Source organism: Motacilla alba, chromosome 29, assembly GCF_015832195.1.
Source record: "Motacilla alba alba isolate MOTALB_02 chromosome 29, Motacilla_alba_V1.0_pri, whole genome shotgun sequence".
Classification (NCBI taxonomy): domain Eukaryota; kingdom Metazoa; phylum Chordata; class Aves; order Passeriformes; family Motacillidae; genus Motacilla; species Motacilla alba.
In genome coordinates, this window is record NC_052044.1 from 2,028,292 (window position 1) to 2,042,647 (window position 14,356).

At 70.8% G+C, this 14,356-nt stretch overlaps 2 protein-coding genes across 2 annotated transcripts; both read right to left on the bottom strand.

Moving 5' to 3' along the window:
• Positions 1 to 58: 58 nt before the first annotated feature.
• PCBP2 (poly(rC) binding protein 2) lies at positions 59 to 7,916 on the bottom strand. The gene is made up of 10 exons (XM_038164385.1): positions 7,766 to 7,916; positions 5,597 to 5,714; positions 5,230 to 5,253; positions 5,087 to 5,119; positions 4,742 to 4,858; positions 3,397 to 3,528; positions 2,703 to 2,831; positions 2,254 to 2,328; positions 805 to 891; positions 59 to 630 (listed from the first exon to the last, which is right to left on the bottom strand). The coding sequence occupies exons 2-10, from the start codon at positions 5,663 to 5,665 to the stop codon at positions 550 to 552; spliced, it is 747 nt and encodes a 248-aa protein (XP_038020313.1). The 5' UTR covers positions 5,666 to 5,714; positions 7,766 to 7,916; the 3' UTR covers positions 59 to 549.
• A 1,000-nt stretch (positions 7,917 to 8,916) lies between these two features.
• Positions 8,917 to 14,074, bottom strand: AMHR2 (anti-Mullerian hormone receptor type 2). The gene is given in 14 exon segments (XM_038164384.1): positions 8,917 to 9,101; positions 9,576 to 9,689; positions 9,691 to 9,732; positions 10,097 to 10,233; positions 10,301 to 10,448; positions 10,766 to 10,926; positions 11,037 to 11,151; positions 11,541 to 11,765; positions 12,306 to 12,415; positions 12,787 to 12,876; positions 13,106 to 13,285; positions 13,820 to 13,922; positions 13,924 to 13,970; positions 14,062 to 14,074. Coding segments are annotated over 14 exon segments (1,560 nt in total). The 3' UTR covers positions 8,917 to 9,026.
• Positions 14,075 to 14,356: the final 282 nt, after the last annotated feature.

Genomic DNA, 14,356 nt, shown 5'->3' on the forward strand with positions numbered 1-14,356 from the left:
AAAAAAAACAGAAAAAAGGAAAAAAAAAATCAAACCAAAAAACCAACAAGAGAACGGCTGGGATCTTGATGAAGATGTTATGGTGTGGTGAGTCCGACAATGCTGCTATCCCTGCGCCCCCGCGCAGGCAGGGAGGATCCAACGCCCCCGCCGGCCCTGCTGCTGCTCCTGGCCCCTCTCTGCCCCGGCCCGGCAGCTCCCCCGCCTCCCCTCCCACCCCCAAAAAAAAGTTTGCCCCGTTCCGAGTCCTCTCGTCACTCCACACGCCTAGGACAACGTCGCCGGGCAAGCTACAGGTCAGTGCTGGCGCTGGCTACCACTGCTCACACGGCCCAGTGCTCGGAGGGGAACGAGGCGAGGGCCTGACCTGCCACAACTCCGTGTCCCCCAGGTTACAAGGGACAGCCACACACTTCAGATTCCTCCTGAAGCTACCCAGAAAGGGCGAGGCACTGGCTGGGGCCTGGCTGGCTAAGGTTTGGGGAGGTCTGGGGGGGCCGGGCAGGTGGGGGCGGGTGGGAGAGGAGGGGGAGAGGGGGGTACACAGCCTCACTTCCAGGTCACCGGAAGAACTGCAGCCCAGGCTGGAATTGGCCCAAGTTCGTTGCCATGCAGTGGCTGCCGGGTGGCCTGCGTGAGGAGAGGTTGGTGGGCTCAGAGTCCAGTTCCCAGTGGACAGGAGTCCACAGCACAAAAAGCCACCGTTGTCGGTTTTGGGGGACGGGGACAGGGATGCCACCCTTGTTGGCAGTCTCAGAGAGGCCAAGGATTGAACGGGCCGTGGAGACTGAACTCCCCTCTCACCTCCTGAGGTGGTCCCTCCAAGTCAGAGTTGAGGCACATGGATGGGGCGGTGTGGGGGTAGCTCGCACTGCCGCTGCTGTACCTGTCCTGTGGATAAATTAGAGGACTTCAGTCTCCAGGGCTGTCAATCCGAAACCTTTCGCTAACACCAAACTCAACATCCACATTAGCTCAGTGCTGATCGAGGGCTCGCCCTGCTCTACGCACGACTCTGAGCTGCGAAGACAGAGAGCGCAAGGCCCACCGGGAGCGGGGCCCGGGGGCTGCTGCGGGCCTGGGCCGGGGACGGGGGCGGAAAGAAGGAAGGGGGAGAAGAGGGGCAAGGGGAGGGAAGAGATGCGTGGCTGTGGGAAGCCTGCTCCTCACTGCTCTAACGGGGAAGGCGGCCGGCTCCCGCCCCGGGGGTCCGCACGCTGCGGCCCCGCCGCTGGCCGGGGCGCGGGGGCTTCCCCCGGGAGCAGAGCGGCGGGAGAAGCTGTCGGGGAGGCGGGAGGGGGGGGCTGACCGGGTTCAGGTGGGGAGGAAGAGCCAGGGAGAGGGGCAGGGGTGGGGAGGAAGGGGACGGCGGCAGGTCCGTCCCCAGAACAAGCGTGGCGGGGCTGGGAGGGGGGAGAGCAGAGTCAGGCCTGGCTCTCGGGGAGGCCGGCGGCAGCTACACCCCGTCCCTGACCCCCTTTCCTGCCTACTGAGGCCCCCACTGACAAAGCCAGGCCCTGCCCACCCCGAGGGGTGTCCCTGGCAGCAGGAAGGCAGCGGATGCGTTGGCGCCGTGGTTTCTCCGAGCGTTGGGGCAGCCCCGGGGGCGCGGGGTGGGAGCAGCTGACCCGCGCCTGGCACCGCCAGCCCAAAGCGTTACAGCAGGCAGGATCCCAAGGGACACCTGTCCCATGTAAGGCAGCTGGGGCAGGGCTCGGGCCGCTCCCCGGCTCAGCGCAGGAGGGACTAAAGCCCAGTCACCTGACACTACTCCTATCTGACACCCTCCCCTCCTGAGAGACGAAGCCTTTGCGCACCCCAACCCTACCCACGGCACAGGCTGAGCCTTTGCACCCCGAGAACCAGTGGCAGAGAGCAGAGAACCCCGCACCTCCGGGCCGGTCACCCACAGGAGGTCACAGCGAGTCCTTGGAGCCAGCCCGAGGCAGAGGGGCAGAGCCTGGGTTAGGCAGCTCGGCCCCATTCAAACCCCCGCTGCCGCCACCACGCTGGCAAATGGTTTTTTGGCCGGTTAATTCCAGGAGCGTTTTCCAGCACCCTCTCCTCCCAACTCGGCCCTTTTCCCTGCTGCCATCCCTCAGCAGGGCGAGGGGGCCGAGCCCAGCAGAGCCGCCTGGGGCCGAGGGCACGGCGTGGGTGACGGGCACGCGGAGCGGCCGGGGCGCGCCGGCAGCTCGGTACGACCCCCGCCCCTCCCCACCCCACACCCCAGGAGCAGAGGAGAGGCCTTACCTGGCCGCCTGCAAAGATGACGGGAGAGCTGGATGGCTTGGGTCGGTACGGGATGGTGACACCCTTCGGGGGAGACTGCGTGACAGGCAGAGAGGACAGGTCAGACACCGAGCGCCGCTGGCACCGACAGCCCCCTCCTGCGCCCCGGGGCTGGCCCTGCGGCGACCCAGGGCAGCGTGACTTCCTCCTCACCCTGGGCACGGGGCCGAGGGAGGACACCCAGGAGCACAGCAGGGCCGTGGGTGACACCATGAGCTGCTCTCGAGGCCCTGCTCGACCCTGGTTTTAAGCAGCTCCGAGCCTCACCTGGATGAGGCTGTAATCCCCAGCTATCCCTTTATCCCCCAGCAGCTCCTTTCTTCTCCCTCCTCAGCATTTCCACCCCTCCAAGGGCAGCGGGGTCCCCTGCAGCACCCGCCTCCCCAGGACAGGCCGAGGAGGGGCCCTACCTCAAGCATGACGACGCAGATCTGTTTGACGCACTCGATGATGGACTGTGGGATCCCAGCGATGGTGATGGCTCGCTCAGTCGAGTTGGGCAGCATGTCCCCTGCCACCTGGACCTGTGCCCCCGTGCTCTGCCAAGTCGAGGGTTAAAAATAGCCCGTCAGACCCCGGGCAGGGCTGGGACCTCAGTGACGAACCCCGTGCGTGGTTATACATAGCCAAAACTGCCCCCCCAGCTCCTCCTTTCCCCCAAAATAAAGTCCTTTAATCCCAGCTGGATACAATTCGGTCACCAGGAGCCTGAGGCAGCAGAGGGGGACCTGGCCTCAGCCTGTCCCTGTAACCCAAGCCAAGCCAGTCTCCATGTCAGCAGAGTTAATCCAACAGCACCCAGTGCTAAATGGCATGGCCAAGGCAGCGCTGGCCTGGAGCCCATCTCCCTCTCCAAAATCTGGGAGAAGGCTGGGGAGAGGGCAGTCAGGAGCCATGGGAAGGGAGGAACAGGAACCCAGGCTGTGAGAGACAGCAGCGGGCAGAGAAGGGTCTGCCCCGAGTCTCAGTTTGCCAAACACTAAAATCCAGGGAGCACCAAAAACTCCCGGTGATGCCACATCCCTTGGGTGGGGACAACCCATGGATTTGCCTTGGGGACACCTGAATCCCCCCGTGCGTCCCCCCGGGCCGGGCAGCACGCACCTCTCGGATCTCCTTGATCTTGCAGCCTCCCTTGCCAATGAGGGACCCGCACTGGCTGGCGGGCACCACGAGCCGGAGGGTGACCGGGGGCCGGCTGGCAGCCGTGCTGTTGGTCATGGAGCTGCTGATGTCCTGCGAGGAAGAGGAGGTGTTGAGGGCTCAGCCCCGCTGGAACGGCACACGCTGGGGACGTGCCCGGCACAGGGACAGGGAGGTGACGCTGGCACCAGTGGCCGAGGCCAAGGTGACCTCGGGGCTTTCCCAGGACTTCCTCAGCAGCCCAGAAAAAACACAGATGTATTTTGGGGAAGCAGCGGCCAAACCCTGCTGCCTCAGTGGAAATGGGTTTAGGCACTGGCCCAGGCTGGGTCCCACCTCAGCCGAGCAGGAACCGGGGCTGGAGGGGGACAAGGGACTGGGCAGGAACGCTCGGGGACTCCACGGCTCCAGGGTCAGCACGGAGCCTCCCGCTGCACCAGGGATCAAGGCAGCAGCTCCGGGAAAAACAATCCCGGCGCCGATTACAGCGGTCATGTGCTGGCAGGGGGAGGGGAGGCACAAGGCCAGGGCTCAACTGACCTACTAAAAGCAAAGCTTCAGCTCCAAGGCCGGTGCCCAGAGCGCTGCAGAGCCGTGCAGCCCGTGGAGGACTCCGGCTCCCTGCATCCTGCACAAACAGCTCCAAGCCCTGCAGCCTTTAGCGCAGCAGTGAGAGCAGGGGGGTTTGGGGACAGAGCTGCCAGCACAGCGTTGTTTCTCCCTGGGTAGAGCCCCAAATCTAAAGGGCAATAGAATCTGTACCCCCACAGGCAAGGTGAGGGCCACAGAGCTCTGCCCCACAGCAGGTGAGGAGCGCCCCTACTCCTGCTCCCTCCAATGTGTAAATCTTGACATCACAGCCCTGAGCAGGCTCTAACACCTGCAAGATGCAGATTATCTAGCAGCAAAATCTCCCCTGGAAGTCCCTGATTTAACAGGAACAGGGACACGATGCAGCTCCTCCAGCCCCACACAGCTGCAGCCCCAACTCCTCCTTGGCAGGGCTGGGGAGAGAGCTGAGCCCTGGGGAGTGCTGGGGGGAAGTGGCACCAGCACGAGCAGAGCCAGGGGGATTCCAAGCCCTGCTCTGCCCCACGCGGTGGGCAGGAAGTCCCTGTGGGGCTCTGGCTCCAGCCCTGCCTGGACCTTGCCCCGGAGCAGCGCCGGACAAAGATCGGGGCCGGGCAGGGAAACGCTGGCTGCCCGTGCGGAACAGCGGCCCCGGGCCCCCGGGGGCCCGCGCCGGGGTCAGCTCCTCCAGAGAGAAGGGACAACGGGCAGTGACTGCAGGGGGCGGCGGACACACCTCTTCCAGTTTGTCAATGATCATCGCAAAAGCTTTGAAGATGGCGTTGGTGGGTCCCGCGAGGGTGATGATCCGCTCGGGGCAGTTCCCTTCCGAGATGTTGATGCGAGCTCCGCTCTGCGGGGAGGCAAACGCCACCTCAGCGCTCGGGATTCCTCCGGATCCCCCGCTGGGGACAGAGCCCTCCCTCCTCCTCCTCCCCTCCCTCGCTCGGGCAGCCATCTTCTCCTCCTCGGCTTCCTGCCGCGCCTGCCCACACCTCCCGGCATTCCCCGCGCCGCCGCCGCGCTGCCTGCGGAGCCCGCGCCAGGCCCGCCATCCCGCCGGCGCCGCAGCCACACTCACCTCCTCACGCATCTTCTTCACAGACTCCCCTTTCTGTGAGAGACGAGAGAAGGGAGAGAGGCGTCAGCGCCGCGGCGGGCAGGGAGGAAGGGGGACGGGGAGAAGGGCAAAGGGAGGGCTGGGAGAGTTTGCTCCTCACTTACCTTCCCAATGATGCTTCCCACCTCCTGGGACGGAAACAAAAGCACCGTTAGTCAGCGTTTTAAAAACTCCTGGAGCCCCAAGCCTAAACTCGGCTCTTTTCACAGTCAAAACAAGCTCCCGAGCACTTGAGTTCTGCCCCTCAGATAACTGGGATTTCTCCCAGTTGTGCTGATCTTGCTCCCACCTCAGCTCCCATCGGGTCGTTCTGCCCCCCCAGTAATTATCTTCTTTGCCGGCTGCACCCCAGGATCTGCCCGGGCACCAGCAGCGCATTCCGGCCCCACAGCAGCTCCAGGAGACCCCACGGAAGCTCCCAGCCCACCCCGTGCCAGGCCAGGGCTGCAGGCAGGGGCTGGGGACACGAACCTTTCCGTGCATGAGTAGCCGGATGGTGAGCGTGACATTGAGACCCCCTTCGATGACTCCGGTGTCCATGGTGGGCAGCGTGGGCTCGGCTCAGGCTGCGGCAGCGCTCGGGCCTCGGCTGGGGGGAGAGGGGCTGCGTGAGTGAGGGGCTGTGACTTGAGGGGCACTGCAGATCCCCCCTGGCCTGTCCAGGCAGGATTCCAGCCCCCCTGTGCTGCTCCTCCCCTCAAATCGCCCCCTGAAGTGTTGGGACGATCCGTGGTGGTTTGGCTCCTCCTCCTCGGAATTTCCAGAGCTGAACTGGCCCGATCCCACCTGGACCCAGCAATTCTTGGGGTCATGAGGGTCCTGCTCAGCCCCTGCCTCCTCCCAGCCCCGCTCCTTGCAGGGGCTTCTCTGAGGGACAACTGACTCCTTCGGGGTGACCCCCGCTAGCACTGGGGACGCCAATGGCTCCTGGACACGACCAGGGATGCCGAGGGGGCACTGAGCGCTAATCGTGGTCCCGACGGGTCCGGGGAAGCTGCCGCTCCCCGCGAGCCCCACGCTTTTCCGAGCCCAAGTCTTCCTGCAGCTGCCCGATGGGAGCGCGCACCCCAGCCCCGGGGCTTTGGCGCGCTGGGCAGCCGGGATCACGGAGAAAATAAACCCCATCGGCCTTCCCCGCCCGCGCGGGGCCCCTCGGAGAAGGTTCCGAGGCGATTCCTTCAGACCCAGATAAGGCCACATGAGCGCACGATCAGGTTTCAAACCACCTGAGTCGGCAGCGGTTGCAAAACAGCCCGGCCGGCCCCAGCCGGGGGGAATTTCACGGGAATCCGGTAAATAAACTCCCATTTCGGCCACCACTGCTGCCCCGTCAAAGTTTAACCACGGCGAGGCAGGCCCGGGGCCGCGCTGCCTCGCTGGCACCGGAGGGCTCTGCCGCGGCCTCCGTGAGCCCAGCCCGGCATCCCCCCCGCATCCAGCCCGGTTCGGGGAGCCGAGCCCGGCACCGCAGCCCCGCAGCGGGGCGAGGCAGAACGGGCCCTGAGGACAAAAGGGGCCGAGCGGCCCCGGGCCGGGCTCCCGGCGAGGCCTTCCGCAGGGAAACTTCCCCGAGCCCGGCCCCGCGCCGGATCCCCCCGGCCCAAAGCCGCTGCTGCGGTCGGGACGCGGCTCCGAGGCGAGCCCGTCCCTGAGGCGGGGACGCGGCTCCGGAGGCAGCCCGGCCCCGCGGGGGATGGGGGGGAACGGGGCCGGGGGTCCCGGGAGCGGAGCGGCTGTCCCGGAGCGACCCCGGGGCCGCGATGGAGCCCCCGGATGGGGCCCGACCACAAGGCGGGTAAGGGGGTCCCGGGCCGGCGGCTCCGAACGGGACCCGGAGCCCGGCGGGGGGAACCGGCCGAGTGCCGGAGAGCGGGGGGCCGCGGGCAGCAGGGCTCGGGGGGTAAATGGGCCTCTGCATCCCGGACCGGGCCGGGCTCCGAACCCACTCTGGAGCGGGGATCGCCGTTCGGCCGCGGGCAGGCCCGGGGAGAAGATCCCGGATCCGCCGGGGGGGCGGCGGCCCCGCGCGGGCCCGGCCGTGCGCCCCCTTCCCGCTCCGGCGGGGGGAAAACAACAGCGCGGGATGGCGGAAAGACCGGGCCCGGGCGGGAAATGAAAAACTCCCAAAATAAAATTAAAAAAAAAAAAAAAACTGAAAGGGAAAAAAAACCCCAAAAATTTAAACTCCGAGAAAACGGAGTAGAAAGAAAGAAAAAAAAATCTCCCCACGCCCCTCGGGGCCCCCCCGCAGCCGGCCCGGGCGGGGGGCGGCGGCGCCATGTGACGCACGCGGCGCCCCGAACCCCCCCGGACCGGTTCCGGCGGGGGGGGGGGAGCGGGGGGGGCCGGCGGGACGGGCAGCGGCGGCCCCCGAGCCCCCCGGGGCCGTTGGAGCGGGCGGCGGGCGGGCGGCGCGGGGCGCGCGGGCCGCACAGGCCGCACAGGCCGCGCAGGCCGCGGGCGCCGTGAGGGCGCGGCCGGCGGGGGGGCGGCGGGGGGGCCGCGCGAGGGCCCGGCCCGGGGGGGATCGGACCCGGATGGCGGCCGGGGGGGGCGCGGGGGGCCCGCGGGGAGCGCCGGGGGGCGGCGGTTGGGGGGGCGATGGGGGGGGGGGGGGGGGGGGCGGGGGGTCGGGCCTACCTGTGTCGGCGCCGGTAACGGCGATGGGCGAAGGGCGCTCCGGGCGGAGCGGGAGGAGGGAGGGCGGGAGGGAGGGGGGGGGAGGCGGGGAGGGAGCGCGGCGGGCGGGCGCGCGGGATGGCGGCGGCGGCGGCGCGGGCGCGGCTGCTCCGGCTGCGGCGGCCGCGGGTCTGGGAGGGGGCGGCGGGCGCGGCCCGATTTACACCCGCCCCGACCCGGAAACGCACCGCGCGCGCGGGGCGGGACAGAGCGGCCGCCGCCCCGCACAGCGACGCCTGGCGGCGGGGAGGTCCGGGAGGGGACTGGGGCACTGGGGGGGCCCTGGGGGGGCACTGGGGGGGCACTGGGGAAAATGGGGGTAAAGAGGAGCGATTAAAGGTGTGGTAGAACGGTGTATGGGGGGCTATGGGGTGCCTGGGGGGCAATAGGAAGGGCTGGGGGGGCAATAGGGGCACAGGGGCAGACCTCCCCCGCCCCCCCCGAGGAGCATTGGGGTTTGTGCCCCCCCCAAGCCCAGCCCCCATGGGCGCGAAGGAGACGCTGACACACATTGGGGTGTCCCAGAGCTTTATTGGGGGACAGTGGGGACACCCTGGGACCCCCCCGGGAGCAGGGGATGGGGGACATGGGGACAGCACGGGGGTCCTGGGGGGTCCCGGGTGGTCACACGGGTCCCAAGAGGTCCCAGGTGGCTCCTGGTGGTCCCAGGGGTTCCAGGAGGTCCTGGGGGTCCCAGGTGATTCTGGGGGTCCTGGGGGGTCCCAGGAGCCTCAGTCGGAGCTGCTGGAGGAGGAGGACGACGAGGACGAAGAGCGCTGGGGGGACAGCAGAGCCATGAGCCCTCGAGGGGGGCTGGGGGTGACCCCCTGCGTCCCCCCCCGGGTGCCCCCCACCTTGTGCCTCTTGTGAGCCTTCTTCATCCTCTTCTTCATCTTCTTGGCCGCCTTCTTGTCCAGCCCGGGGGGGGGAACGAGGGGAGCGCCCCCGGGTGGGGGAGCACGCCCGGGTGGGGGGGGCCCAAGGGGGGGCCCGAGGGGGCCAGAGGGGGCCCCGGGGGGTACGGGGGGGGCCCAGCGGGGTACGGGGGCTGCCCGGGCCCCCCCAGCGGGTTGGGGGGCGCAGCGGGCGGGGGGTACACGGGGTTGGGGGGTGGGACCTGGGGGGGGTACGTGGGGTTCGGGGGGTACACGGGGTTGGGGGGGGGCGGCTGTCCTGGGGGGGCAAGAAAAGAGGAGATTGGGGGGGGTGACCCCGGGGGGGGTCAAGGCAGCCCCCCCAGTCTGGGGCGTCCCCCTGTACCTGCACCAGGGTTCCACATGGTGGGAGACTCCAGCACCTGGGGGGGGGGGGGCACGGGGGGTGAGCGGGGACCCCCCAAACCCCCCCACCGCCGTGGGGACCCCGCCGGCCCCCAGAGGAAACTGAGTCACGGGGTTTGGGGGGGCCCTCCCGGGACCGGATCGGCGGGGAGGCTGTGGGGGGGTCGGGGGGCTTGGGGTGCAGGGGGATGTGGGGTGCAGGGGGGGATTTGGGGGTCCTGCGACTCCGCTCCCACCTTCGCTCCGGCGCGGCCCCTCCCGGCAGGAAGCGGGGCGGGGCCTGGAGGGGGCGGGGCCTGGGCTGGGCTCCTCCCGGGGGCGGGGCCGGGTCCTGCCCCCTCCCGCCCGGTTCCCGGGCCCTCCCCGCGCCGCCCCGTGCCTCAGTTTACCCGCAAGTCCCCGGTGGGTTCCCGGTGTTCCCGTGCCCGCCCCGTGCCTCAGTTTCCCCGCAACTCCCCGGTGTCCCCGTGCCTCAGTTTCCCCGCACGCACCTGGGGGGGGGCGGCCCCCGGGCCGGGGTCCCCCGGGGCCGGTGCGGGCCCCGCGGCCAAGCGCTGGAGCCGCTGCAGCGCCCGCTCGGCCGAGAGCCGCGCCTCGGGGTCGGGGGTCCCAGCAATCCTCCAGCAGCTCCGGCAGAGCCCCCCCGGGCTGTGGGACCCCCCGGGCTCAGCGGGGGATGCCACCCGGGGATGTCACCCCCGAACGGGGACAGCCCCCGGTGCCCTCAGCACCGTCGCTGGGCAGCGGGGAGGGGACCCCCGGGCAGCGACCCCCCCAAACACCCCTGACACCCAGGGACCCCCCCTCGGGCGTCCCGAGTCACCCCACACCCCTCGAGACCCTCTGGGGACCCCCGGGGTGACCCCCAGAGCACAGGCAGGGGCACCCCGGGTACCTCAGCATCCCTGGGCACCCCAAACCCCCCGGACACCCAGGCAGGGACCCCCCCTCGGGCCCCCTGCCCCCCCCGGGACCCCCGCGGGTCACCCGGCCGGGGGTGCCGGGCTCTGACCTGGGGGGCGCGGTGCCAGGCGGGCGGGATGAGCGGCCGCCGCCTCTCGTCCGCGGCCAAGCGGCGGAGCTGCGCCCCGGTGGGGCTGGAGCCCAGCTCGGCCTCGTACGCCAGCCGGAACGGCGGCACCGGGGCTCCTGCGGGGCGGGGGCGTCAGCGGGGCCGGGGGGCCGCGGGCGGCGCGGGGGGACCCCCGGGGCTCACCGGGGCTCAGGGCCTGGCAGCGGGACAGGATCTCCCAGAGCAGCAGCGCCAGCGCGTAGACGTCGGCCTGGCGCAGCGCCCGGCCCCAGGCCCGCAGGTCCAGGCTCTCGTCCAGGATCTCGGGTGCCAGGTACCGCTGCGTGCCCGCCTGCGCCCCACCGGGCCCTGAGCGCGGGGGCACCGGGCCACCAGGGCCACCGGGGCCACCGGGGCCACCGGGGCCGCCAGGCCCCCGCGCCAGGGACGGGCTCAGCTGGCAGCCACAGCCCGCACTGCCAGGGACACCTGGGGTGCTGTCCCCAACCCAGGGCTGTCACCTGCCCTTCCCGTGCCACCCCATGCCGTGCCATGCCACTCTCCATGCCATGCCACCCCATGCCACCCCATCCCACGGATCCCGTGCCGTGCCATGCCATGCCGTGCCATGCCATGCCGTGCCATGCCACCCCATGCCACCCCTGTCACCTTCCGGATGGCCACGGCGTGCCGGCTGCCCGTGCTGTCCTGGGCGCGCGGTGGCAGCGCCAGCGCCAGCCCGAAGTCGCCGATGGCGCAGGTGCCGTCCTCCCGCACCAGCACGTTCTGGCTGCTCAGGTCCCGGTGCACCACGCTGGGCTTGTACAGCCCTGGGGACCCCGGGGGTCACGGGGGGACGGGGCAGGGGGGGCTCAGGGCAGAGCCCAGAGCGGGGTCGGGGCAGGGGACACCGTGGGTGCCACCGGGGCGCCACCCTCACCGTCACGCCACAGCTCCTGATGCAGGAAGGCCAGGCCGCGGGCCAGGGACAGCGCCAGGCGCACGCTGCCCGCCCAGGTCCCCACGTGCTGCCCCAGGAAGTGGCGCAGGGAGCCCTGGGGACACGCCGGGGACACGGGTGGGGACGTGGGGCACCCCCAGTATCTCCCACACATCTCCCCCCACCAGGCCCCCATGCCCACCCCCGGGCTCCCCGACTGTCCCACGCACCCCCCCGAGCCCCCTCAGTCCCTCGCACACCCCCGAGCCCCCCAAATCCCCATCACAACCGAGCCCCCCGAGCCCCCGCTACTCCCATACCCCCGAGCCCCACAAACTCCTGCCACCCTCCCCAGTACCCCCCGAGCACCCCAGACTCCTGTTACCCCCCCCCAGTACCCCCCGAGCCCCCCAGACCCCTGTTACCCCCCCCGGTACCTCCCGAGTCCCCCAGACCCCTGTTGCCCCCTTGCCCCGGTGCCCCCCAGCCCCCGAGGTGACCCACGGCCGGGTAGAGCTGCAGCACCAGGAGCCCCCCTCGGGCCGGGGGCGCGGCCGCCCGGGCGTGCAGCAGCCTGGCCACGTTCTCGTGCTCCATCAGCGGCAGGGCGTGCACGGCGCGTTCGGCCGCGAACCTCCGGCCGGCCCCGGCCGCGAACGCCTTGATGGCCACGGGCCGCTGGCGCAGCGTGCCCCGCCACACGGCCGAGAAGCGCCCCGACTGCAGCACCTGCCCCGGGGGGACGGGGGACGCAGCTGGCACCGGCACCCCCGCGCCGGACCCTCCGGTCCGGGCACCTCTGGGGCTCCCGCGCAGCCTCGGCGCTGCTGTGCCCCCCCGGAATGATGCCCCCTCTGCCACGGCTGTGCCCACGTCCCCTCCCCATATGGGCGCCCCCTCCCAGCGTCACCTCCTTCCCTGCCCTCCCGCTTGGGTGGCCCTGTGGGTGTCCCTCGGCACGCAGATGTCCCCCCGTGAGTGTCCCCCCGCCGTGGGTGTCCCTCCCCCCGTGAGTGTCCCCCGTGGGTGTCCCTCCCCCCGTAGGTGTCCCCCATGGGTGTCCCTCGGCACGCAGGTGTCCCTCCCCCCGTGAGTGTACCTCCCCCCGTGGGTGTCCCCCCCGTGGGTGTCCCTCCCCCCGTGGGTGTCCCCCATGGGTGTCCCTCGGCCCGCAGGTGTCCCCCCGTGACTGTCCCTCCCCCCGTGGGTGTCCCTCCCCCCGTGGGTGTCCCCCCCGTGGGTGTCCCCCGGCCCGCGGGTGCCCCGCACCTGCAGGAAGCGCAGCGCAGGCAGGTCCGGGCTGGGGGGCTCCGGAGGGACCCCGATTCTCTGCCCCCCCCGCGGTGGCTGCCCCGTGCGGGCCCTGGTCCAGCGCAGTCCTGGATGGGGGACACCAGGGACGCCCCCATCCGGGGACCCCCCCACAGGAACCCCCCCAAATCAGGGACACGGGACCTGGGGACACCAGGGACCAACAGCCCCCCCTCGCCAGGTAGGGGACACGGGGAAGGTGGCATCCCGGGATCCCCGGGACACGCGGGACACCCCACCCGGGACACCCCACCCCAGGGGGTCACAAGGACACCAGGGACAGGGTGACACAGCACTTGGGGACCCCCCCACCTCCACCCGGGGAGACCCGCACTCTGGGAACACCAGAGGTGTGGCATTTGGGGACACCCAGGGGACATCGGGGAGGGGGTGGCTGTGCCCGGGGGTCCCCCCGTCCCCGCTGTGTCCCTGTCCCTACCGAGGACGCCCAGGCAGATGAGCAGGATGAGGAGGAGGGGGCTGGCGCCCAGCAGCCACAGCGTCCCCGAGGACCCCCCCGGGCCGGGCACTGGGGACAGAGACTGAGGTGACACGGAGCCCCCCTGACCCCCCACAGGGGTGTCCGGGGTGGTGGGGGGGACACTTTAGGGGGTCCTATGGCTTCCCCAGTGCCCCGCGAGTCCCAGGACCGCCCAGGACCCCCCGCCATGGGGTCCCCTGAAGGTGTCGGGATCCCCCGTGGGTCCCCTGTGTGTCCCCATCCCCGAGTGCCCCCCAGGACCCCCCGGGCTCCGTACCTGGGCCCTGGCGGGGCCCCCCCGGCCCCCCGGCCGTGCCTGTCGCCGCTGTCCCGGTGGCGTTGCCGTTGCAGAGGTGGCCGTGGCACAGGCACAGCAGCACGGAGCTGCCGGGGTGTCCCGCGGGGCTGGGGGCGCAGGTGGCCGAGGGACAGGCGTCCCCCCGGCCTCCCCAGCAGCCTGGGGACAGCGGCGCGGTCAGCCCGGGCTGGGGCGTGGGCGGGAGGCGGCAGGGACAGGTGGCACCCCCCGTGCGGGTCCCCCCGCAGCTGCTCCTCCCCAGCGCCGCTGCTCAAGGCCAAGGCCGAGCGGGGAGGGAGCGGAACCTCCCCAAAAACCCTGGCCAGGATCAGCCCCCGCTCCCGGCCCCCCCCGGCCTGGATCAGACCCCTTTTCCCTCCCCAAGACCCCCCAGGGCAGGACCAAAGCCCTCAACCCTGCCCCAGCTCCTTCTGTCCCTCCAAAATTCCCCCAGGGCAGGACCAACCCCTCCATCCTACCCCAAAATCCCCCCAGGGCAGGACCAACCCCTCCATCCTACCCCAAAATCCCCCCAGGGCAGGACCAGCCCCTCCATCCTACCCCAAACCCCTGGGGCAGGATGAATCCCCTCCGTCCTGCCCCATCCCCTCCTGCCGTCCATGCCCGCCCGGGGCAGGCTCAAAGCGCCCCCCCTTTCCCCCTGCCCGAAGCCGGGGGTCCCGGGGGTCTCACCCTGCACCAGAGCGTGGCTGCGGTTCCAGATGCCCACGCAGCACTGCCCGGGGGGGCAGCGCACGGCGCCGGCCGCCGCGCCCCCCGCGCCCCCCAGCGCGCCCCCGCACGCTCGGGTGCTTGTAGGACACGCAGGTCAGGTTGTGCGGGCCTGCAGGGGACACGCTCGCACCAGGGGGGGCTTTAACCCCCCCAGAAAAGCCCCCCCAGCCCTGGCTGTGCCCCCCCACCCCAGCACCCACCTGGGCGCCCCATGGGAGCCTCCGCGGGGCCGGTGGGGAGAGGAGCCGAGCGGGAGCAGGAGCAGGAGCAGGAGCAGGAGGAAGAAAAGAAGAGGGAGGAGGAGGAGGAGGAGGAAGGTGCTGCCCCCGCATCAGGGAGGAGAGAGCCAGGGTGTCTGGGGGGGCAGCCAGGCCTGGCCCCCTGCCCTGCATCACCCAAACGCCAAATGGAGCTTGGTGTCCCCTGTCCCCCTGGTGCCACTCTGGGACTGACTGCACCCCAAAACCAGCCTGTGACCCCCCCCAAACAGAGCTC

What these genes read in the sequence shown, in the direction of transcription:
- PCBP2 (XM_038164385.1), bottom strand. Translation starts at nt 5,665, where the DNA reads ATGGACACCGGAGTCATCGAAGGGGGTCTCAATGTCACGCTCACCATC. An exon ending in TGAAGAAGATGCGTGAGGAG is followed by an intron (nt 4,859 to 5,086) that starts GTGAGTGTGGCT and finishes GCCTCCCCGCAG; the next exon opens with AGCGGAGCTCGCATCAACAT. An exon ending in TCATTGACAAACTGGAAGAG is followed by an intron (nt 3,529 to 4,741) that starts GTGTGTCCGCCG and finishes TCTTCCTCGCAG; the next exon opens with GACATCAGCAGCTCCATGAC.